Source organism: Blastomyces dermatitidis (genome assembly GCF_000003525.1).
Source record: "Blastomyces dermatitidis ER-3 genomic scaffold supercont1.2, whole genome shotgun sequence".
NCBI lineage: Eukaryota > Fungi > Ascomycota > Eurotiomycetes > Onygenales > Ajellomycetaceae > Blastomyces > Blastomyces dermatitidis.
The window spans coordinates 21,176-46,163 of NW_025544775.1; the positions used below are offsets into that span (position 1 = coordinate 21,176).

Genomic DNA, 24,988 nt, shown 5'->3' on the forward strand with positions numbered 1-24,988 from the left:
TTACAAGTCTCTCAGTTCTCAGATCTGAGTTCTCACACTCTGCTTATTATAAGAGCAGATTCTCAGTCTTCATCTTTCAGCTTATTCACTCTGTGAGCTTTAGAGACATCACAGTGACCTGGGATTCTGAGTTCATCAATACTTCTCATACTTGCAGGGCAGCAGTACTGCAGTGCAGTCTCTTCTCACAAGCAAGTATTTTTATTGAGAGAGCAACAGATTCAGATGTCAGCTTCAAGACTCTTAAGAAGGCTGTTGCTGACTCTGTCTGTGACTTCTTAAATTTCTATTTTAATTTGTTCAGACAGTTTGTACAGAGATGTTCTAATTTAGAATAGATGAAGCAGAGTCTCTTTTTCTTAGTCTCTCTGTTATACACTCTGTTTATAGAAGCTTATAAAGCTCTCTCTCTCTACTCAGCAGTCAGATGTGAATCTCTCTGTGTCTTATCATCTTTTTCTGACAAATCTGTCCTCTATTGTTCTGATTCTTGTAAGACCAGTCAATGATTCACTCTCTATGAGTCTGTGACTCTCACAGTGATCTGCAAGTGATAAATGAGAGTCATCAGTTTCTTCAGAATCAAGAGCTTAGAGTCTTGCTCAATGAGCTTGTTCTGCATGTCTTTATTCAGTCTCTTCATGAACATCATCATTCAGGTCTTGTTTCAGAACTCTGTTTTCACAGGTCTCAATTTATGTCACAATTTCATGAAGTATTATGAATAGTCTTTATCAGATTTCTCATCTCTTTTTCTAATATTAGTGATCACAGTTCAGATGTTCTCTGTTCAGCTTATAAAGTTTCTCAATTTATTCTCTAGATAGGTCTTGAGAACAGATTATTGAGATCTCTCATGATCATTCTCTAGATGATTCAGCCAGTTCTTAGCTTCAGTGTAATAGAGATCTGTCATTGTGTAGATAACAGCTTCTTCATCTTTCATGTCACACAGCCGGGCTTGTGAGTCAATTTCAAATACAAACTCACAAAAGCTTTTATAGATTGTGGTTCAATAGATGGCCTTAAGTGATTGTGACTTGAGAAAGTTTCTTTTCAGTTTATGAGTGTCTCTGAAGATCATGTCTAGAAACTCAGTTCAAGGGTGTTTGCAGACAGTAAGCATTTCTTGTAGAAAAATAGCTTGATTCTGCAGAAGATGCTCAAGAATGTTCTTCACTGAGATTGATTCATTCATGAGTTTGAAGAGTTCCTCTGTCACAGATGCAGAGAATGGTGTCTCATGAGTGATTGATAAGTTCTCTGAGACTTCTTTCACAGAGGTTATTCATGATTCGGGTGGCTGCTCCTGGGTGCCTGCAGTAGAGTTCACAGGGGTTGAAGCACATGAGTTTCTAGTTCTTCCAGTCATAACAGGCGGTTGCTGACTGACTGAGCTTGAAATGTAAGAATAAGTGCTCACAGGTGATTATTCAGGTGTTTGCAGCTTAGCATGATATGTACTGTTAACTACTAGAAGTGTTTATAATAGAAAGATAAATGTAGAGATTAAATGTATAATAGCATTCAAGCTGAGTTATAAATAGTATTCGCAAACTCCAGTCTATATAGTTGTGTGTAGCCAAGGGCCGCTAGCCCTATTGATTACGCAAGAGATAGGAATAGGGGTAAAGGATCCGCGAGGAGCGGGATTTCTTACAATAACTCAGTGTGTATACAATCTTTTCTGCAGAGAAGGAAGAGAAAGTGACAGAAGAAGCTTGAGAACAGAAGAGAGTAGTCTCAGCAGTGTGATCATCTTCAATTAAAATGATCTCTGACACTGAAGTAACTAAGAATTATTGTTAGTATATAAAACTGTAAAAGCAGAGATAATAATTACTGAATAAATATCTGCTGATCTTAGAATTGTACATGCAATTATAACACACACAAGGCTTCTCAGAAAGAGAGATAGAGATACAGAGAAATACAGAAAGTAGAATACAGTGTGTGAACAGCTCATTTCTATAATAATATCTCAGACAAGGTGTACAAGTCTCATATCTGCAGATGTAAAAGAGTACAACATTCACATTTCTGTTTCTGAAAACACAGATATCTTTCATCTGCATTATGAAGTCAGATAACAGATATCAGAGAATAGACTAATATCAATCTATCATTTTAAAGAAATTCATCAGAGTGAATATTCTCACAATATTAAACTTTACAGTTATGAAAAGTTTCTTGATATCTGTGAATATCATGACTTCATACACAGTAAAACTTATAACAATTTCTTCTAAGAATAGAAAAATCAGTGTCAGAAAGAAAAGAGGAAAAAGAAAAAGACTTATAATCTTAACACTGTTAAAGAAGAAGATAATTCTCTGATATAAATAAATAATTGTCTTATTATAAATATTTAAAATGAATATAATAATCAGTATCTGTAATCAAGCTTCAGATAGTCATATTATACACTGTCTTCATATAATAAATCATTCTAGAAATTGATAAGAAGGGTGAGAGTATATACACTGAGAAACATGATTCACTGAGTCTATGCAATATCTTCTTGAAACAGGGAGAGCTAGTAATAAAGACAGCAGTGAGAGCAGAAGTAGCAGAAGTAGAGGTTGCAGAAATAGAGGTAGTGAGAGCGGGAGAATCAGACACAGAGGCAGATATAGAAGATTGAGAGAAAGTGACAGAGAAAGAAATAGAGAAAGCAGAGAGAGACATAGAAAACTCAGTTATATATAACACAGACAATTTCTTCATTATCACATTCTTCAAGTTCTTGATCAATGATTCAACATTGAAATCACAATTATCAGTGAATATAAATCTGTTAATATGTGAAGATTCTACACAAATTAAAATATCAGTATCTGCAATTATATAACATGATTAGAAAAACATGATCAGATACTGCTGAAGAAAAGAGAGTCAGAGATGTATAAGAAAATGAAGAAGATATGTCATTCATAGTAGTACATTCTGACAATTGTTAGAAGATAAACAAGTTCTGATCATATTTCACAATGTGTTATACTTACTGCTAATAAACTGCTCAGTATAAGCACTATAAGAATACTTGTTATGAGAATAAGAGATCATCATCAGAAATGTGTACAATGTAATAGATAAACAGATAAAAAGAGTTGAATAGAAGAAGAAATAGAAATCTTAAATGAGATAGTGATGTTTAATAATAATGATAATGAAGATGATGATTGAAGAATGAAAAAAGTTAGTAAATGAGTAATATAATATAGTGAAAGTTTCTTTGTAAGAGTGTACACAGAATGCTAGCTGAATCAGAAATAGATTATAAGATTATAAACACTAGTAGCGTGCTAATCTGCATGAAGCTAGAACAGATGTTATAATCATATAAGTATGACTGAATCTGATGAGAGAGAATGTGATTTGAAAGAATGTATAATCATCAGATAATAACACAGTCACTTTCAAACTTACTTACAAGTGTAAAGAGGTCATAGCAGTCACTAATTAATTTAGTATACAATATATAAAAAGTCAGTGTACGCCTGTAATTGTATGCTGACTCAAGCAACCTTTAAATCACATCTAATAGCATGTCTAAAAACTAGTGAGAAGCACAGACTTCTTCAGAGCATGATAATTTCATTTACAAAGTGATTCATAGTTATCATGTCAGTGTGATTCTAGAACATCTCAAAAGATAGTGTATAAAGAGCAGTGAGTAAAAGAGTATTCAATTGATACTGCTTCACTTGTAAAGGGAAAACTTCACACTCAGGTGAATGCTATATATGATACACAAACAGATGAGATGTGAGAAAGAAGATGAGAGTGATGAATGAGATTCAAAGAAGTTCACTCTCTACTCAAAAGAAGAATAAAAGAGAAGAGTGATCATCACTGAAGTTGTATAATAATAACAGAAATCATATAATGATATAGCAATATAATAATACAGTGATATAATAATAGATATCATACAATCAATAAGAAATCACTGAAATGAATATCTTCTCTAGTTAATACAAACAATACTCTTCTCTGCTATCTAAACTGAAAGATATGCAGAATCTCTCAGAGAGTTTACTTAAAGCAGTAAGAAAAGTAGCTGAAACTGCTGAACTGAAATTGAAGCTCTGTATATGTATGAGAATTCTAAATAAGATCAAGGCCTTGTGTACACAGTGACAGACTGAGATGAAAGTCAAATAACAATTGACATTCACTGCAGATTAAGTATTCACTATAAAGAGCTTCATCAATGCAATCATTATTATTAATAAGAATAGAGAAAATCAGATCTTAGACCTGCAGCAGAAGATTGAATGTTTACACAGATAGATAACTACACTGAACCTGAAGATTCTATTACAATCATTCATGATCTCTTCAGAAGTATACACATCATCAGAGATTACTATACAGAATGAGAATCTGAGTATAAAATATATCAAGTCAAAAGATCTGTCAGAGTTATCAAGCTTTAATAACAACTGAAAAAATGATGCTGCAATCAGCTGACTAAGTCAGATATAATCATATTATCAGATTAAACATGAACTCACAGACAGACAGTTAACAGAATTTTAACAAGTTTTAAAATCTGCTGTGTTTCTATATGAAAAAGTGAAGTCATTATAGATGACTGATGAAAAGATGAATCTCACAGACTCAGAGTGATATTCATTTCTATAAATATAGAATGAGTTTTTCAAATAGATCTTGCATAACTTTGAGAAAGTGAATATATAAAACAAGTGTTACAAATACTTTACTGAGTGTAGATAAGTGAGTAATCTTATATCATACTTCACACACTTCAGCTTACACTATCTTATATTAAATAAAGAGCTTTTAACATCTTTCTGTTTACAGATCTTCATTCATAATCTTATATCTAAGTTAAGAGTAAAATGAAAATGCTTAATCTCATAGTTAGGCACAGTGAAGAAAGTATATAATATTCTTATTATACAGAAATAAGTGAGTCAATTATGACAGAAAATACTGTAATTAAGTATATCTCAGTGAAGAATGAGTAATCAGACTTCTATAACACAAGTTATACATCTGAATATGATAAATCTAGATCTAAATACTATCATTAAAGCACTGAATTCTCTGAAAAAGAGATTCTCTGAGTGAAAATCTTGATATTATAAGTATTGAGCTTGCTTCAACTGCAGATGTCAAAATCATGATGTAAAAGATTGCACACAGTATATACAGTTAAGAGAAGTAAGAGAGTTAAAAAACTAGCAGAATTGATGAGCTCAGAGACACTCACTAATATTCTATGAAAAGTCTTCAAAGTGAAAGAGATGCTTATATTAGATGACTCTCTGAATTCTGTGAATATAAAGAAGAAGCAGACTTCTGAATAAGATATAGATGAGAATGATGAAGTGAATACTTATCTCAATATCTTAAGATCTGAAATGTTAATATATAAGAAGCACTTGAGTAAGAATTGAGAGATGACTGTAAAAGTATTAGTAGACACAGAAGCTTCTACATAATATATTGATAATTATATAATTTAAAGACTGAAAGAAGTTCACTGAGTGAAGAATCTCTGATATATAAGATTATCTGATAACTAATATTTGATATTATCTGTAAGAGTAAGAGTTCTCTTGCACTTCAGAGAATGATCTTGCTATATTTAAGTATAAGAGCTGCAGAATGTGAAATATAATCTTATTCTCAGACTTAATTAATTTCAAAGATTCAATCTGCAGATTTAATAATGTACATATCATATGTAATTAACTGATAGAAAGAAAATAGTTCATATAATTCTATCAACTGATATGAGAAGAACATTTCTCATCTCTGATATAGAAGAATTAAATCTGCTTATACACTAATAAGCAAAGAGAATGATTTATAAGACCTTATCTGAAAGCATTCTGTATGTTATACAGAACTCAAAAGTGAAGAAAACTAAGATAAAAGATATGTGAGAGAACAAGCATATGAAGAAGCTTCTGAAAAAGTATGAGAAGATCTTTCAAACAGATCTTTCACTGAAACTGCTGCTGAAATGAGAATTCACACATGAGATTGTTATAAAGAATGCAAAATCAGTCAATCAGAATGTGTACTCTCTGTTATAAATACATCTTAAAGAACAGAAGTGTCAGATCACAGATCTTCTAGAACATAGTCTCATACAACTCTTATCAAGTATGTGAGTCTTTCCAGTTCTATTTATGAAAAAAACTGATGAGAAGTGACAGATGTGTATTGATTATCAAGCACTTAATAAGCTTATAATCAAGAATGAATATTCATTATCACAGATTCAATAACAGTTAAATACAGTTGAAAATATCTGATATCTATCAAAGATTGATCTTCTCTCAGAATACTGACAGATCTGTGTAAATGAACTGTCAGTTCTGTGAACTGTGTTTAATATACAATGAGAGAAGTTTGAATTTCTGATAATATTATTCAGTCTGACAAATATGCTCACTATCTTTCAAATAATGATGAATATGATTCTTTATAAACAGAATGAAATCTCATATCTCATATATCTTGATAATATTCTAGTCTTTTCAAACTCATATAATGAACATCTGAAGCATCTCAATGAAGTGCTTATAACTCTGACAGAGTATAAGCTCTATATTAAATCAATAAAGTGTGTATTTGAAACAGAAGAGTTGAAGTTTATAGAATATGTAGTGAGTGATAACTGTATACATCTTATTCTGAAGAAATTGAATGTTATAGTAAATTAACTACAGCTGAGAAATGTATATTATATATAACAGTTTCTTGAGTTAATCTCATATTACTACAGATTTATCATGAATTTTATATGAATATCTGTATCACTCTCAGATCTCTTAAGAGAAATAGATACAAATCTGTGAAAGAAGAAGTTTTATTCAATTATCTGAAATACTGTGTATAAAGAGGCTTTTCTCACACTGAGAAAATGTGTAATAATATTCTCAGTACTTATTCAATCAGATCATGATAAACCTTTCTACATTGAGATAGATATATTCAAATAAGCTATCAGAGACACTCTTTTACAGATGAGTAAAAACAGCAAGCTGTATTTAGTGATATACAATGATAGAAAACTATCAGATGCTGAGCTTAATTACTCAGTGTATGAAAAGAAATTACTAATAATCAAGCACACACTGATGTTATAAGATAGATATATTGACAACAGATATATAACAACAGTAATCACAGATCATGAAAGTCTCATCTATCTATAATTGATAATAAAACCTTTTAAACACTTAGTATATTGAATCTCAGAGTTTCAAGTGTACAATCTTCATATTAAATACTGAAAGAGATCAGACACTGTAATATCTGATATAATCAGTTACAGATCTGATTTCATGAGTGAGAGTTCTGTAAACTAGATATAAGAGAAGTTCATATTAAACATGCTGAGAGAGTATAAGAAATCAGAATGAGTGAACATCATGATCTCTTACTTAAAGAATGACAAGATATCAGATGATAAGTATCTTATAAGAGTAGTAGAAGAGATGCTTCTGAACTTCAAGCTAAGAAAATTGAAAAATAATGTTATGCTTTACTGTGATCTAGAATATGTAGAAGCTCTCTATCTAGAATCTTCATTTAGATATGACTTGATGACTCACATATACAAGGAATTCAGTCACTTAGAAAGCTCTGAACTCATAAGTGTACTTAATTCAAGAGTATACTGATCAAGTATGACTGAGAACATTCAGATATACACTCACAAGTGTCTGAACTATCAGATTATGAAAGAATCTAAGAAAGAGTTAGAATATGAGAAAGTACAATATTAGATTAAAGTGTATAATACAACTGTTCAAATGATGAGAGATGAATCTCATAGACATATTATCATAAATATTAAATGAAAATTAATGAATAATCACTGCTATTGATTATACTACTGACTGATCAGTTATGAAAGCAGTTTCAGAGATAATAGAGAAGATGATAGTAAAGTTTCTATATAATAAAATCTATATTAACTATGAAATGCTGCATGAGATTCTAACTGATAATAGTGTGAATCTTGTGAGAGAAGCAGTGAGACATTTTATGAGCCAGTTATAGATAAGATATTATAGAACAATGTTATATCATCTGCAGATAAATAGAAAGATGAAATACTTAAATGAAATCTTGAGCAACATACTAATAAAATATCTAGTGAGTAAGTCTATAAGATTATGAGATGAATATCTCAGTCAGGTGCTATTAGTCACATGAATTCAGCAGTATGCAGTCTTCAAGTGTTCATCATTCTATCTGTTATATAAATTGCATCCGCGCATCCCAGAGAATGCTTTGAAAAAGATGAGAGAGAAAACAGCAGTTGTGAATGCAACAGTCACAAATATAACAGTTATGAACACAGAATCAAGATTGAAAAAGATCAGTCACACATGTGTAAAAGCTAACAAGTTACTTCTAAACTGAGTAATTCAATTGAAAAGAATATGAGACTCACTAGTTAAGAAATTAAGTCTCAAGATAGAAATATGAGTTCTTATATATAATGAGAGTTCTGAGAAGTTTCAATCTAGATAATTTGTGCTATATAAGATACTCAAATCACATTCTCTGAGAACATACACATTGAAAGAATCAGAAAGACAGATCTTACACAACTTAATAAATAATTCATGACTTATAAAAGTAAAGATATAAGACTTAAGTGAATTATAATTATCTACAGCACTATTATCAGTATTAAAAAAGAAAAGACTTATAATTGAAAAGTCTTACAAAGTAAGAGAAATCATAGATACTTACAAATCAGATAATCTCACTTATTTCAATCTTTTCACAATTATAAGAAAAGAATGAAAAGTAATGAAGAAATCAGATGAATGTTACACTTTAATAAGTGATAAGACTGTAGTCAGTTATATAATAACATACTATAGACAGTGAATATAACACAGTAAAGAGTGATCTCAAAGTGACAGACTTGTATATAAGTCAGATTACTGAAGAAAAAGAAATTCAGAGTTGAATTTAACTGTTTATATCAGTTCAATTATAGAGATTACAGAGAATGAACTATCTGAAACATCTGCAGATATGTAAGATCAAGTCATCTCAATTTCTGAGAATACTCAGAGATTGAATGAGATTAGTTTCAATGAGCTGTTCACTATAGTGATCTGAGTAAGTGAAGAGAGACAGTATAATATATGAGACAGAATTATAAAAGATAAAAGCTGCTGAATCTAGTTACTGAATACTGTATTATATAGAGATTGTATAAGAGTAGTGACTAACAGATAAAGAAAAAGTGTAAGAAAAGAAAAGAGATAATAAATTGATTATCAACTGTAAGAGTTAACTGTAAAAGACAAATGTTATTATATATATCTCATTCATTTTTATATATCACACATTTAAATCTATTTTCAATGTTATATCATCTGAAAAACATTAAAAACAATGAAAATCTCAAAACTCAAGATCTGTAAGAAATTCAAGAGCTGTAAGCTGCTCTTATAATAACACTGTGCATGTCTCTGATTTCTCTACTGCTCTGTGTATAACATTAATGTCATTTATCACAAGATTGACTGAAATGTCAATATAGAAATATGTATGTGTATACATAGAAAAATTGAAGAAGAGCACAGAATCTGCAAAATCAGAAGTCAGAGCAGAGAAAATAAAGATAGAAGAAATGAAAGAGAGAGACACAGAATCAGATAAATAACAGCAGAAGTCACTCAGAGCTGAATACTTATAATCTGATATACACACAATCTTCTCTGCAGAGAAGGAAGAGAAAGTGACAGAAGAAGCTTGAAAATGAGAGAGAGTAGTCTCAACAGTGTTATCATCTTTGATTAAAATGATCTCTGACACTGAAGTAACTAAGAATCATTATTAGTGTATAAAAACTCCAAAATCAGAGATGAAAACAGTTACTAAATGAATACCTGCTGATCTTAGAGTTATACATATAATTACAACACACACAAGACTTCTCAGAAAGAGAGAGAGAGATATGAGAGAATACAGAAAGTAGAACATAGTATGTAAACAGCTTATTCTCACAATAACATCTCAGACAAGATATACAAGTCTCATATCTGTAAGTGTAAAAGAGTATAATATTCACATTTTCATTTCTGAAAACACAGATATTCTTTATCTGTATCACAAAGTCAGATAATAAATATCAAAGAATAGATTAATACAGGTCAATTATTCTAAAGATATTCATTAGAGTAGATATATCTGTAATATTGAATTTAATAATTGTAAAAAGTTTCTTGATATCTGTGAACATCATAACTTCATACACAGTAAAACTTATAATAATTTTCTCTAAGAACAGAAAAATCAGTGTTAGAAAGAAAAGATGAAAAGAAAAAGACTTACAATTTTAACACTGTTAAGAAGAGAGATAATTCTCTGATATAAATGAATAATTACTTTATTATGAATATTTAAAATAAATGTAATAATTAACATCTGCAACTGAGCTTCAGATAATTATATTATACACAGTCTTTATATAATAAATTATTCTAGAAGTCAGCAAGAAAGACAGAAATGTACACACTGATAAATATGATTTATTAAGTCTATGCAATATCTTCTTGAAACAGAAAGAGCTGATAATGAAAGCAGAGACAGTAAAATCAGAGAGAGTAGAAGTAGCAGAAGTGAGAGTCATAAGAACAGAGATAGTAAGAGCGGGAGAATCAGACGCAGAAGCAGGTGTAGAAGATTAAGAGAGAGCAGCAGAGAAAGAAACAGAGAGAGCAGAGAGAGACACAGAAGACTCAGTTATATATAATACAGACAATTTCTTCATTATCATGTTCTTCAAGTTCTTAATCAATGATTCAACATTGAGTTCACTATTATTAACAGACACAGATCTGTCAATATATAAAGATTCTACATGAATAAAAACAAACATATCAGCATCTGCATTTATATAAAATTATGTCAGAAAACACAATCAGAAATCTGCTGAGAAGAAAAACAGTCAAGAGTATATAAGAAGATAAAGAAGATATGTCATTCATAATAATACATTCTGATAATTATTAGAAGATAAACAAGTTCTGATCACATTTCACAATGTATTATACTTACTGCTAATGAACTGCTCAGTATGAGCACTATAATGACACTTGTTATAAGAATGAAGAGCTATTGCCAGAAACATGTACAATATAATAGATGAATAGATAGAAAGAGTTGAATAGAAGAAGAAGTAGAAATGAGATAATAATGACATTTAATGATGATAATGATGAAGAAGATGATTGAAGAATGAGAAAAGTTAGTGAATGAGAAGTGTAATATAGTGAAAGTTTCTTTGTGAGAGTGTACACAGAATGCTAGCTGAATCAGAAATAAGTTATATAATTGTGAAATGCTAGTGATGAGCTAATCTGCATGAAGCTAGAGTGTATAACATAGTCATATAAGTGTGACTGAATCTGATGAAGAAGAATGTGATTCAGAAGAATGTACAACTGTTGAATAATAACACAGCCACTTCTGAACTTGCTTACAAGTGTAAAGAGGCCATAGCGGCCACTAATTAATTTAGCGTATGATATATAAGAAGCCGGCGTACGCCTGTAATCATACGCTGACTCAAGCAATCTTTGAATCACAATATTAGTCAGTCTGAAGAGAGTAACTATTCATTTGAAAAGATTATATTATGTTCAGAATGCTGTAAGCTACTCATCTTCTTCAGTGATATGAATCTTATAAAATACAGTGATAATATTTAGTTTTATAAATCATTGAGCTTGTTCAATATAAGCTAGAGTTTCATTGATAAAAGATAGTAGATAGTGTTGAAGCTACTACACAAGCTCTAACCCACGTGACTCACACACATATATTTAGCTTTCACTAGCTACTAGTTAGATAACAATAATAATCAATCATGTTCAATCTCTCTCACAGGTTATGAAGCTCTTGCACTTCTACAAAGCATTATAACTATACAATAATCATATAATAAGCTTTTCAAATAGCTGCTTCTTTCATTCAAATACCTCATATCAAATGTCTGTCAATACAAGATCAATCAATTATGAAGAAACTTCAGAGAATCAAACTACTGCATCTGAATTCTTTTCAACCTCAATAACCGCGAGAAAACCACCACACAATAACAATAATCAAGATAATGACAATATGACTGATGAAGCTACTGTCTTGAGGCAATGTATTACTCAGATAAATGAAGAACTACACTAGATAAGAGCTTCTAGCAATTCTACTGCTATAGCTACTGTCAATGATGACAATGATCTAAGCTCTGATCTTGCTGCTTATTTTCAAAATCAAGATAATACTTCTGCACTGAGCAGAGTCCTCCAAGAATTTCATGAACACATTAAATATCTTCAAAAACCAGGTCTTCTCAAATCAATATCTGATTATCTCATTTGAAAGAAAGAGATTCTGCTTATTATCAAGTAATCTCACACAGAAGATCTTCTGAATGCAATTACAAAATTCTTGAAGAATGTCTCTAAGAATATGAAACAATTCTGAGAGAAACACAACTTCTGACTATATAATTTTGTATAGTCTTCTATTTCTATTGAAGTCAAATCTCTTTTTACTATATCTCAAGATTCTCTGAGTTCTGCTGCTCTATGAAACATCATAGCAGTATTCTTTTCAGAACAGATGAAAATCTGCAGAGTCTGCCTGTTTAAGAAATTTAATGATATCAGTGCAACTGCTATCTATAATGACTTTAACTACTTGTTCATAGAATATTTACTTACAATTCACATTGAGTATATTCATCTTGAATATACTAATATTCTCAACTTCATATTCTTTGACAAGCTTCTCAACAGTCTTATCAAGAAGTGGTCAACCTTTATCAGAGATTGTATGAACTATGCAGTAAAGAATGATAATATCACATTACTAGAAGATGATTTTCTTGATCTCTGCAGAGATATACTACTCCACCTGCTGTTGAATGATAAAAATGCCAGAGATGACACAAAGAATGTCAAAGACACTATTAAGAAGAATAAGAATAATAAGAAGAATAATAAGAAGTGCACTCACTGCAAGCAGAATGATCATAAAGAGTCTTACTGCTGATTCACACACTCTGAAAAGCATTCTGTTGATTGAAAGAATAGAATAAAGAATAATAATGAAAGCTCAGCATCTACATACATCACTGTTGAGCATGTCTACTAAAATGATAATCATGATACCCGGGCTGTTGAATGCTCATATGATAACCCAGGATAAAGATGATAACTCATGATAACCAGGTCACTGAGTGTGCCTATATGATAACCATGATAACTCATGATAATCAGGTCACTGAGTGTGTCTATATGATAACCATAATAACTCATGATAATCAGGCCACTGAGTGCCTATATGATAATCATGATAACTCACAATAACCAGGCCACTGAGTGCCTATATAATAATCATGATAACTCATGATAATCAGACCACTGAGTGTGTCTATATAATAATCACAATAACTCATGATAATCAGGCCACCAAGTGTGCCTATATGATAACCACGATAACAATAACAATAAAATGATAAAAATATGAGAAGTGAGACCCCGCAGTGTTCAGATGACTGAGGGGGTAATACAGATACAGAAAAAATGAATTTAAGTGTTTTTTTCTTGCATGTTTTTTATGTTTTTTCATGTATGAAGCTAGTTCTTATGAGAAAACTAGACTCTACATTTTGTAATTAATTTTTATTGCATATTTGAATAATTTGAATGCTTTTGACTGCGTGAGTTAACTGGCCTGTATAGCATGAAGAGGTGTTGAAGCTACTACACAAGCTCTAACTCACGTGACTCACACACATATATTTAGCTTTCACTAGCTACTAGTTAGATAACAATAACAATCAATCATGTTCAATCTCTCTCACAGATAGTGATCTTTCTTTGTTATTCTATTCAGTTCTTAATAGTTCACACAGAATCAGAGTTCTTTATCTGATTTCTTTATAAAGAGAATAGAAGCTGTGATGAAAGAATTACTAATATATATAAATTCTTTATTCAATAAATTATTGAGTGTCTTTCAAAGAAGAAGAAGTTCATCTCAGAATATGTTGTAAAGAGAATCTTATAACAGTTCAGAGTTCTTATCATTCTTCTTCTCTAACTTGATACTGTGATTTACTTCAGAATCTTATAAGAGAAGTATATTTATAATATTATCTTATCAGAAGATATCTAGATATTCATAATATTATTGAGAAAGTTTTGTATAAGAATCTATTATTGTAACACAGAATAACTTTTCTAGAGTCTTTTTAATATTGATCAGACTGATAGAATAGATTGTTATATAATTCTGCTATCAGTGACTTTTTTTTCAGAGTATTTCATACATATTAACAGAGATCTGTGTGAGATTCATAATCTTGTGAATATCATCTTTGTAAATTCTATTATTGTTAGAGAATATTAAGCTTCTATTTCAAGTATTCAATAAGATATCTTATTCAGATAGTCAGACAAGTTCTAACATAAGATTGTAATCAAGATTATTAACTTTATATGTATAGACATCTTCATATTGATGTTCTCTTACATCTATAGTCAGCTTTATCATGTAACAGATATAAATATCTTTTGAACTATTAAATTCTGCAAGAAGTCATAGTTTTGATAAGAAGATACACTGAAGATTATAATATCTTACAACTGAAGAGTTTATCATTGTATAGTAACATAGATCACTGTTTATCATGACTTTCATATTATACATATTATCAATCACAGTAAATATAAGAATTATATTCATTATCATTTTCTCTTTAAATTGTTATTGTTCAATCTCTTCAAGCTTCTATTTATAAATTTGAATAGAAGCTAATCTTTTTCCTGTTTCATCAGAGTATTCTTATAGTTATCTTTTGAATCTTTCTTCACTATAATATGATTAATGCAGACAGACACTGATCTTTCTCTTAAGTGTGAAGATATATAGATCAATCAGCAGTTGAAAGCAATATATTCTAATTAATTACAGTTAATACACACTTTATATTAACATTGATCAGTAACTTCTTCAGAAGTAATCTCAGAAACTTGAAAGCCTGTTCAAATAGTGAAAACTCTTGCTTATGTATAGATATTTGAATCTATTCAGTTCATAGCATCTGCATTATTACTGTTACTTCTCTTCAGTATGAGTATATAAGTAGCTGAGATGTAATATCTTCTATCACTGTTCTGTATACTCTTGAGCTTGATAAGACAGTTATTCAATATTCAGAGCTGTATGTAGAAGTCTTCATAAGTCTGATCTTCATCTACACTTACAAGAGTCTGTAAGAGTTTAAAAGTCAATGTCTTCTTAAGCATGTTAATTCTCATTCAATTCTCTCAAGATTGATCACCTGTTTCTAGAATCTTAGTGTTGAAGTCAGGAATGAATGTTATAAGAGAAGTATTTCTCTGTTAAGTACTCTGTAATTAATCTAATACTTTCTATTACATAGCAGTGTCTTGAAACAGAATATCAAGATATTTCATGATATTATCAGATGTTCACAATACTGATTCACATACTTTTATTCATGAATGAAACTTCTATTTTATACAATTCTTTAATCACTCATTGATATATTAATCTTGATTAGTTAATAAACTGATGACATCTTTATCTACACTCAGTTTTACAAGTATTTTCATTCTTCATAATAAGTAGAGAGTGAGATTAAAAGTATTGAAATATATAAGAGTATCTAAGCATTCTTTCAGTGCTTTTATATTTGATTCTGTAGATATTGAAATTGTATGAGTTAATTATTGAATCTCTTTATATTGAAGTTATTAAGTTGTATGTAGACTGACCGTGTGACCGTGTCTGAGACCAGGACCAGATTTTTTGATAGTCTCATTATCAATTTGACTGATCCCATTACACGGTTTTAACATTAGATAGTAGTCTCATACTGTTTCAGTGAAACTTACTGTCTACTCTTGTCACATTTTTCAAATGAGACCATGATTTTCACTTCTCAATTTAAATTATTTTTATTGCTTTAAATGACTTTAAATCTCATTTAAGTATTATCAAAAAGTGTTATTTTTTAAAAAATTAAAAATAGTCTAAAAAAACCTTAAAATGTCTAAAAATAGTAACTTCATGCTAAGAATGAGACTAAATGAAATTAAATGAGATCACTTTCTCATTTTTTTCATGTCATGATCTTATTTTAAAATCTGATATATAGTCACTTTGCATGATTTTTTGATAGTCAGTCCCAGCAGGATTCACGCCAAGAAATGTATGAGATCAGACCAAATGAAATCAAATGTGAAATTCATAGTCTCAGTGATCAGTCTAGAACTTGTATACATGTCTGCTATCTATTACTGTTATAATTTCAACATTACTCAGAGTCACTGTAATATTATCTCTATACTCACACTTAAGAGTTCTTTTATATTATTATTAGACATGATTATATCATTTTATCAGATATATAATATCTGTGAAATCTGAAGAAGTGTAATTATATTCTTATATATCTGAGTGTCAGAACTCTCAGATCTTTTACTGATATTCTCTTATAAAATCTTACTCTCTTTATAAAATCTTATTACAGAGTCAGAGTGACTGATAAGCAAGCTTCTATCTAAGAACTTAGTGTTCACTTAACTATTTAACTATTTCTCTATTTCTTACACATTGTTACACATTTAAATATCTCTCAATGAATAATTATTTCTAATAAGAAGATGATATATGAATAATCATTTCTAATAAGAAGATGATGAATATTTTTATAATATAAGAGATCTACACTAAATAGATCAGTATAATATATAGATCTTATATAATAAAGATAAAAACATTAGAGAAGGAAAAGAAAGAGAAAGTGTGAGAATTAGTAATTGAAGTGAATATTTATACACATATATAATAATGTACATAGACTGACCGTGTGACTGTGTCTGAGATCAGAACCAGAATTTTTGATAGTCTTATTGTCAATTCAACAGATCTTATTACACAGTTCTAATATTAGATAGTAGTTTCATACTGTCTCAGTGAGACTTACTGTCTACTCTTATCACATTTTTCAAATGAGACTATGATTTTCACTTCTCAATTTAAATTATTTTTATTACTTTAAATGACTTTAAATCTTATTTAAGCATTATTAAAAAGCATTACTTTTTAAAAAATTAAAAATAGTCTAAAAAAAACCTTAAAATGTCTAAAAATAGTAACTTTATACTAAGAATGAGACTAAATGAGATCAAATGAGATCACTTTCTCATTTTTTTCAAATCATGATTTCATTTTAAGATCTGATATATAGTCACTTTACATGTTTATTTAATGATTAGTCCCAGTGAGATTCATGCCAAGAAATGTATGGAATCAGACCAAATGGGATCAAACGTGAAATTCATGATCCCGGCGGCCAGTCTAGGTGTACACAGTGGAGCTTCGGGGTGGAAGAATCTATATATGTTCGTGGTGGCCGAGGATCGGCGATCGAGAATGGCCGAGAATCGGAGCGTACGCGTTCGTGGCGGCCGAGGATCGGTGATCAAGAATGGCCGCGGATCGGAGCGTACGCGTTCAAGAATGAAGCAGTTGGAATCTGTGAAGTGTAACGGAATAGTCTATATGATTGATCGGGCGCAGCCTGTCACAATTATTATCAATAATATTTTAACATTCTTCTTTTCTCTTATAATAAGATCTCTATAAGATGTAGTATAAGTATCTGATTCAGAGTTCAATATTCAAGTATCTTTTATTAAGTTATTATCTGAAGAAATCTTATTTCTTAAGCAGAATATTTATTTTATAACACTGTGAATAGAATCAGTTTCAGTATTACTATTATTGTTATTCTTATTCTTTCTGAGAGTATTGAGATTGATAGAATATTTCTTCAGATATTTCTTTCAGCAGTTATTCTAAATATGATTAACTCTGTCACAGTGATAGTAGATTCTCAGTATACTTTCTCTATATTCTGATTTGAAATCTGTACTCTTATTGTTGTTTTTTATATTATCAGTTATATTTATTATCACATTCTTCAGAACTTCTTTCATTGCAGAGAGATGTAGCAGAATATCTTAATAAAGACTTATAAAGTCAGTTTTAAGAGACTGACTATTATTCTTATTAATTTAATTTATTCAGTTTCTAATAAATGATACTTATATCTCACTCACTTCAGTAAGCAGACAGTTAAAAAATATGTAGTTCTTAGTCTTAAACTCTAAATATATATATTCAGTTTATATAGTAATTAAGTGTTTAATAAAGATCTGATTAGAGTTCTTAGTCTTAGTAAACAGAGTTATAATTTCTTTATACAGTCTTATTCTTCTAATAATAGACTGTTTAATAAAATTCTTCTCTATAATCTTTTACAGAGTGTAGACAGATAGCTCAGATTTCTTTAATACTATAAAATAAAACTTTGTCTGTGAAGTAATTATAGATTATATATAGTTATATAGCTATATATTATATTCTTCTCAAAATTAATGCATATTAGTGCTTCTATTCTTCATAGAGTTAATTTACTTCTTATTAATAATATCAATTGTATGAAACTACTTTGTAATGAGTAAGATTTCTTTCTTTTATATTGAATAGTTCTCAGAGTCTGTAAGAGTAACTGATTTTCTAATATATTTAATCTGATTCTGAAATTCTTTCAAAACTTTCATTAGAGTAGATAGTCTTTCTTATTTCTATAGAAACTGTATCAGATCTGTACTGACAGTGTTATCAGTATCAGTCAGAGTCTTACTCACTTTACTAGTTTTCATTTATTTAATTTTCTGTTAAAGTCTCAGTATTTTCATTTTCATATAATTCATTTCACTGAAAGAAGTTGAATTACAGAGATCATTCTCTTAATTTAACATTCTGATAATATATGAGATAATCAGATCTGTAAAATCTTTATTAAAGTTATTTACTATTTCTTATTACACTTTCAGTACTTTTAGATTTTATTTTCTTTACACTGATATGTATTTCTTTATTAAATCTGTTATTTTACTGAATCTCAAATTAATTATAGATTCAAAGAGACATCTAGATATATTTAATAATATGTGAAGATGTAGTTGATGTGTTATCAGCAGTTATAAAAAAAGAGGGCCTTATAACCTGTTAGAGGATAACATTGTTATATATATGTAATCTACCTAAGGTGAAACTATATAAGTTGGGTGGCACGTGATTAGGGTAGATGTAGTAATCACCAACATTTAGGGCATCCGGCCAACAAGAACCGAACCGCGCTTGCTTTCCTTATGTCATTGGGCGTCACCAACTTGTTGACATATTACGAGATAATACCCCATCTCCAAAGCATAGCGTGCCATAACTAAACCCCTTCGCATCCCGATTCACGCGCCCGCTCTCCCAACCTTCTCCAATCACCAATCTAACACTTGTTCGCCCCTCTCAAGTAGGAGGCAAATCGCAAAGGAGTCACTGAAGAAATCGGGGGCCACACAATGTCCAGGGACAGAGGCGCAATGACACAAAGACTCCAGACTGGAGGAACCAATAGCCCCGGCACAATGGCGCAGGTGGAGACGACAGTCCGACACCAACAGGGTCGGATAACAGGTCGGCTGAGGTTAAGGGCTGAGGCGAACACGGAGGTGGAAACAGAATCGGAGACGGGGACGGGTCAGGCTAGTAGGAGGGGTATACGCTGGGCGGAGGATGTGGTTGACAATGAGGAGCTGGGGAGGAAGAGTTCAAAGGGTATGTAAAATAAAATCACAATTGTTCGCTTTCCCCGTGTTGCAAACGGCGCCATTTTCTTTCTTTCTTTTTTTTTTTTACAAGAGGAAAACAAGCCCTTAAGAACGGACGGATTTTCTATTCTTCGAGCTATTTTCCAACCGCATATCTTCTATCCACTCTAGTTCTTTGCCTCTCTACAAATGAATTTCCCTGCATAACCCACACGCCCATCGTTTCAATCCCTAGCTTCCCTCCCCTTGTTGTTGAACCCAGCCAAACAAGTCGCTAACTTCTCTATCAAGTCTGCTGCATCTTCCACAAAGCCCGCCCCGTAGGCGAAAGCAGCTCCGAATCCTCGTCAGACTCCTCTTCAGACTCCAGCGACAGTGACAGCGACGTCGACACCGGCGAAGCCAGAATGGCCAACGGCCGTGTTCCTGCTAACCGCATGCATCGTCACCGGTACAAGTGCCATAATCACAGCAACTCTCAGCACGACGGGCCTGCAGAACAGAAAGGAGGTGACGACGGCGATGGAGGAAGCGGCAGCGACAGCTGTTGCGATAGCGGTAGTGGTGATGCGAGCAAGCGCAGGCGGATACGGATACATCGTCAGCGTCGTCGCCCACGACCAAATGCGTATGAGCGCATGCCGAAGAGTAGCTCTAAGAAAAAAGAATGAATAATGGCCGCCAACTGAAGGGAGGGCCAGAGAGCTAAGCGATAAGGATTTGGGGTGGGGGGGGGGGGTTATACTCTAAGAAGATAGATTAATAAATAGCCTCCTATCCACCGACCAGTCACATATTCTTCTTATCCGCCCCACCACGATTGACCAGTGGATCCGTCTGGGCTTTCACATCTCTTTATTCTTTTTCCGGAATGAATTACGATATGCGTTGAGGATATTTTGGGCGGGCGATCACGCGCACATGCAGGCATACAAGCAACAAGCATTGGGAAAATGGCGTTTTTGCGATTTTGACTGGGAGCAAATATCTCCTCGTCTCCCCGCCCTTTCCATTCGTCTTTGAGGTTTTTGTTCATAGAAAAAGACCTTCCTTGGTGTTACCAAGGCGCAAGCGCATGACACAGCACATAGGTAATACATAGAGTCTGTTGAAAATACCAATATCTATGCCAGTCTGATGAAAGGCAGAACTCGTCAATGATTCTCTTTCTTTTTCCTCTGGCATAATGACACGTTGGATGGTTCTTGCGTGCTCGTTCCCGACAAACAATTTCTTATCGGGATTCACCTACTTTTCCATTTTTGCCTTGACCTCCCCTTCCAACTTTCAAGGGAGAGGTGCTCATGAAAAAGGCGAAGGAAAAGGGGGAGAAATACTTAAAAAGATTCAATTAACAAAATGAACAGTACAAGGCTGGCTGTAATGGGTATTATAAACTCTATAGGAACAAAAACCAACAGAAAAAGGCCCGTCCCCGAACTGCCTTCCCCTTCCCCAAATAGAGAAGAAATCAAAAAGGAATCCTATATAATCGTCATGTAACAGTACGCTTCACAACATCATACTCCGCCGCCTCGATGTGGCCAGTCGCTGCACCCTCCTAACCTCAGACGCGTCTTCCTGCGCTTCAAGAAAAGCGTCATAGTCGAATTCCGAAACGACCTTTGTGGCTCTTGGATTGGACGAAGAGATCGAAGAGGAAGAAGCATGCTGGTGGTAATCGTTACCCAGTTTGCTATTCACATTGAGCCTTGCCGATTCCAAGACAGCCTGGACATTCACGGCGTTTTCCTTTGCAAGGAGAGCAGAACTTTTGCTTCTACGTGACCTTGAGTTTGTTCCACCTGTAGTCGGATTGGAGGAGTGTCTTCGAGAAGAACGAGTGGAACCATTACCAGCACCAACACCTTGTTCATAGTCGACGGAGCTTTCAGCAGTGTCTCTTTCTCGATGACTTCGCCTTTTACTTCCTGCCATAAGAGTTGATATAGCCACACTTGACGTCGACTGGCCCGTTGCTGGAACAGTTACAAAATCGAATTTAGTTATGGAGAGTGTCCGGCGTTTCCTGTCGGCCGTGACATTAGAGGGCAACTCCGTCATCAAATTTTGATCTTTCCCTTCTAGAGAAGTCGCGCATGAGTCATTATAGGCCATTGAAGATACGTCGAAATTATGGCTGCTTTCTTCACTGCACCTTGCCTTGGCCATGTCGAGATGAGACTTCGAGGATCGTCTGAAGCGAACATCACCGCTAACAGCATCTACAAGTTCCTTGGTAGGTCGCCGCATTTTATCCCTAAGATTTGGCTCCGCGTAGCTTATAGAACCTCGGGATCTGCGGGGTGGACGGGTCGTCCCAGCCGTGGGTAAGGGTGGCGTATCTCTGGCTTCTCGAAGAGTTTCCAAAGTGTATGTTGAAGCCTGTTCAGTGTCCCTGTTTTCCTCGACAGGGCCCCGTTCCTGCGCTAGATCAATATCCACAACGCCCTGTTTCGTTTGCTCAGTAGTAGGAACGTGAACTGTTCGCATTGATTTGTCAATGGCATTGTGGCTTCTATTCTTTGGTGGTTTAGGGTTAGGCTTTGGGATCTCCTTTTCCCAACCCCCAGCGCCTGGATTCTTTTTGGTAGGCGAGGAGGATCTTTGCTTGATATTTGTACTTTCTATGAATCAACGCATTAGTCAAATTCTAGAAACAGAGGGCAGAGATGGTACATACTAGGCCCTAGGGCAGGCCGAACAGTAGTTCTTTCCACTCGCTGGCTTTCTGCCTTGTCCGCGTTGACTTTTGTTGGTGTCCCTTCAGGCTCTACGTCGGGATTTCTTGAGGTATAGGTAGATAACCCGGCTAATCGAGTGTATTGGAAATCGTCATGGTCATTTAAGTCTTGTGACATCAAGTCTTCGTCGTCATCCCGTACACTAAGCTTGCGTTTGGATCCAGATTTTGAAATATGTATCGGCACAAATTCTTGCTCCTTGCTTTCCATTGCTTTGCTCCGGGGCGTACGATTTAGCAACGAACTATCCCTCTTCCTTCTCCTTGCCCCCAAGTTCGAAATGGACGGTGAGGGCTGAATTATATTTTCGTTGGCTCCAAAAATCATTGCAGGCTCTTCATCTGCGGAGGAGTCCACCGTGTTCGGGATTGTTAGAACTGGCGTGGAAATTATCTCAGGCGAATCGTTTTCTCCTCCCTCACTGCCTGCTAGATCGGCAAAATCCTCATTTCTGCACATTGTATTAGCATAACCATACCAAAAGAAAGTGTCAATAACATAGTAAATCCTTACTCTAGCGTTAATCTGGGGTAAAATTTGTCTTCCACAATAGCGGGAAGCCGACCCTCATCCGTCACCTGTCGAGCAGCCTTCATTAGAGATCTCCGACGAGCCGCTTCCGGAGAAATTTGGAATTCTCCACCAATGGATCTTTGCCGTGACTTCCCAGCCAGACCTCTTCTCTGAGGTAATGAGCCCAAGTCTGCAATCAAGCTTCCAAATTCAGCCAGCTTTGCATCCAGTTTCGATTTTAGGTTATCGATTTCACAACCCAATTGTCCATCATGCTTGAACTTTTCAAGTTCTTGATTTGTAGCGATGACCTCCTCACGAAGGGAAGCATTTTCCGTAAGAAGGCGAGAGACTTCGGATTCTAGAGTGCGTATACGGAGAGATTGCATAGAGTTCGCACGCGCAATTTCGCGATTTTGCCGTATGAACCGACGTTTTACTAGCAAAGGATCCCAAGTTAGCAGAGGCTCTCTGGGTGCACATTAACCTAGGAAATTCAGCATACAAGATTCGACTGATTCCGCAGCAACGGGGATATCATTCAACCTCGCCATAGCGGCAAGCTACAAAGGGTCAATCGTCGAGTCAAAACTGGTATGACAGGGGTGGAACAGGAAGATGGTTGGGACATTAATTATAAGGTCTTGTTAGTTAAACAGATAATAATAAGCTTTGTGAAGTTCTTCTCCCAGAGTCCTGTCGTTGGTTTCGACTTCTATGTAGCTAGAGGTCGTTGGAAAAATGTTGGATAGATTTCCGACGGTTGTTGCGATGGCACAAAACAACAAGGAGCCCGCTTTGTTGACATTTGACCGGAAGCGGTTAGCTTGGTTGCTCCGACGAGCGTTGAAGCTAAAACACGTGCCTGGCATATGGTCACGTGCTGATATCGCTTATCCTTTATCGCGTCGTTCTTCCAAACGTCATTCCATTGATTTTATTATCTAGTTGCAGCACACCGGTCTGGTGACATTGTTTCTAAATAGCATGCATGCTATAGACGATGTCCAGGCCAACAGCAGTGTTCTCCTCCACGGGGACTTCCTCCTCTCTTCGACAGTCTTCCATACACCCTCTTTCCTCCCAGCAATCGTCGCCTCTCGCAGCCCGAATAGCGTCCAAAAGACTCGAACTTGAAAACCTTAGACAACTCCGCGATGTGAGCGGCGCGTTGGCCTCGCAAATGGAGGCATTGGAGGAGAAGTTGAGTACCCTGAAGGACGGGACTGAAGGTTGGTTCCACGCATACATGGTTTTCAAACCAATTCGCCTCTTGAATGCTGAAAGCTTTTTGGCACATGCAAAAGCGCTAACCATCTGATGTCGATTAGCTGTCGCATGCGTTATGGCAAATTGGGGCAATGTCCTTAGTGCAATCAGCATGGCATCCAGTGAGTCCACTCAAACATACATTGATACAGAATATGCAGAGGCCAATTGTGGATATTTAGCCAAGGTAGCAGCTGCAAGTGAACGCGATCACGATGCGAAGGAAACCGAGAAAGACGAACAAAACACGCCCCCGCTGCCCTCGACACTGGTTCGGATCCCCGCTGAGCAGTCGGGCACATCGCGAACAACAGGAGAGGATCACCCAGCCAAAGCATGAGTACAGTTGATGAAATACAGTGATGACTTGCATTTTTATACCCTTGTACAATATTTCCTGTTCTTTCGGCATACACAGGTCATATATAGGCGTTTGATCTAGATAGACATAATTTAAAATGAAGAGGTAAATTGGTATAAGGTAGCCAGGGCAATTGAAAAGGTTTTCCATATCTATTCTGTGCAAACGGAATACCGCTGCGGAAGTCCGCGATAAGCAATGAAAAAATAGTGCGACTTAAGACAATCATGGCTATTTATCCCCCCGCGGCCTCTGTCACATAAATATCATAAGGCGGGGGGTGGTTTCAGTCCTCCTAGCTGAGTTCGAGAACGAGATACCTTTATTTAAACTTTGCGCTAGTGCGGGTCGCATACACCGCCGCG

At 34.0% G+C, this 24,988-nt stretch overlaps 5 protein-coding genes across 5 annotated transcripts; 3 read left to right on the forward strand and 2 right to left on the reverse strand.

Moving 5' to 3' along the window:
• Positions 1-2,296: 2,296 nt before the first annotated feature.
• Positions 2,297-2,813, reverse strand: BDCG_16349 (uncharacterized protein; the record flags this gene model as incomplete). The annotated part of the gene is made up of 2 exons (XM_045425595.1): positions 2,297-2,333; positions 2,485-2,813. Coding segments are annotated over 2 exons (365 nt in total), but the record flags the coding sequence as incomplete, so codon positions are not given.
• Positions 2,814-12,810: 9,997 nt separating this feature from the next.
• BDCG_16350 (uncharacterized protein) lies at positions 12,811-13,077 on the forward strand (the record flags this gene model as incomplete). Its single annotated transcript, XM_045425596.1, has 1 exon — positions 12,811-13,077. A coding segment is annotated over one exon (267 nt), but the record flags the coding sequence as incomplete, so codon positions are not given.
• A 6,155-nt stretch (positions 13,078-19,232) lies between these two features.
• On the forward strand, positions 19,233-23,684 carry BDCG_01374 (uncharacterized protein). Its single transcript, XM_045416873.1, has 2 exons — positions 19,233-19,743; positions 20,028-23,684. Exons 1-2 carry the CDS (start codon positions 19,488-19,490, stop codon positions 20,405-20,407), a joined length of 636 nt encoding a protein of 211 aa, XP_045273841.1. The 5' UTR covers positions 19,233-19,487; the 3' UTR covers positions 20,408-23,684.
• BDCG_01375 (shugoshin C terminal domain-containing protein) lies at positions 19,233-24,888 on the reverse strand. Its single transcript, XM_045416874.1, has 5 exons — positions 23,499-24,888; positions 22,994-23,432; positions 22,420-22,931; positions 20,482-22,363; positions 19,233-20,390 (listed from the first exon to the last, which is right to left on the reverse strand). The coding sequence occupies exons 1-4, from the start codon at positions 23,545-23,547 to the stop codon at positions 21,249-21,251; spliced, it is 2,115 nt and encodes a 704-aa protein (XP_045273842.1). The 5' UTR covers positions 23,548-24,888; the 3' UTR covers positions 19,233-20,390; positions 20,482-21,248.
• BDCG_01376 (uncharacterized protein) lies at positions 23,931-24,975 on the forward strand. Its single transcript, XM_045416875.1, has 3 exons — positions 23,931-24,225; positions 24,325-24,384; positions 24,445-24,975. The coding sequence occupies exons 1-3, from the start codon at positions 23,997-23,999 to the stop codon at positions 24,600-24,602; spliced, it is 447 nt and encodes a 148-aa protein (XP_045273843.1). The 5' UTR covers positions 23,931-23,996; the 3' UTR covers positions 24,603-24,975.
• Positions 24,976-24,988: the final 13 nt, after the last annotated feature.

Coding starts and splice junctions, on each gene's coding strand:
- BDCG_01374 (XM_045416873.1), top strand. CDS start 19,488: ATGTCCAGGGACAGAGGCGCAATGACACAAAGACTCCAGACTGGAGGA. Junction 19,744..20,027: donor GGGGAGGAAGAGTTCAAAGG/GTATGTAAAATA, acceptor TTCTCTATCAAG/TCTGCTGCATCTTCCACAAA.
- BDCG_01375 (XM_045416874.1), bottom strand. CDS start 23,547: ATGGCGAGGTTGAATGATATCCCCGTTGCTGCGGAATCAGTCGAATCT. Junction 23,433..23,498: donor TGCGGAATCAGTCGAATCTT/GTATGCTGAATT, acceptor ATCCTTTGCTAG/TAAAACGTCGGTTCATACGG. Junction 22,364..22,419: donor TCGGCCTGCCCTAGGGCCTA/GTATGTACCATC, acceptor GTTGATTCATAG/AAAGTACAAATATCAAGCAA.
- BDCG_01376 (XM_045416875.1), top strand. CDS start 23,997: ATGTCCAGGCCAACAGCAGTGTTCTCCTCCACGGGGACTTCCTCCTCT. Junction 24,226..24,324: donor CCTGAAGGACGGGACTGAAG/GTTGGTTCCACG, acceptor GATGTCGATTAG/CTGTCGCATGCGTTATGGCA. Junction 24,385..24,444: donor TGCAATCAGCATGGCATCCA/GTGAGTCCACTC, acceptor GTGGATATTTAG/CCAAGGTAGCAGCTGCAAGT.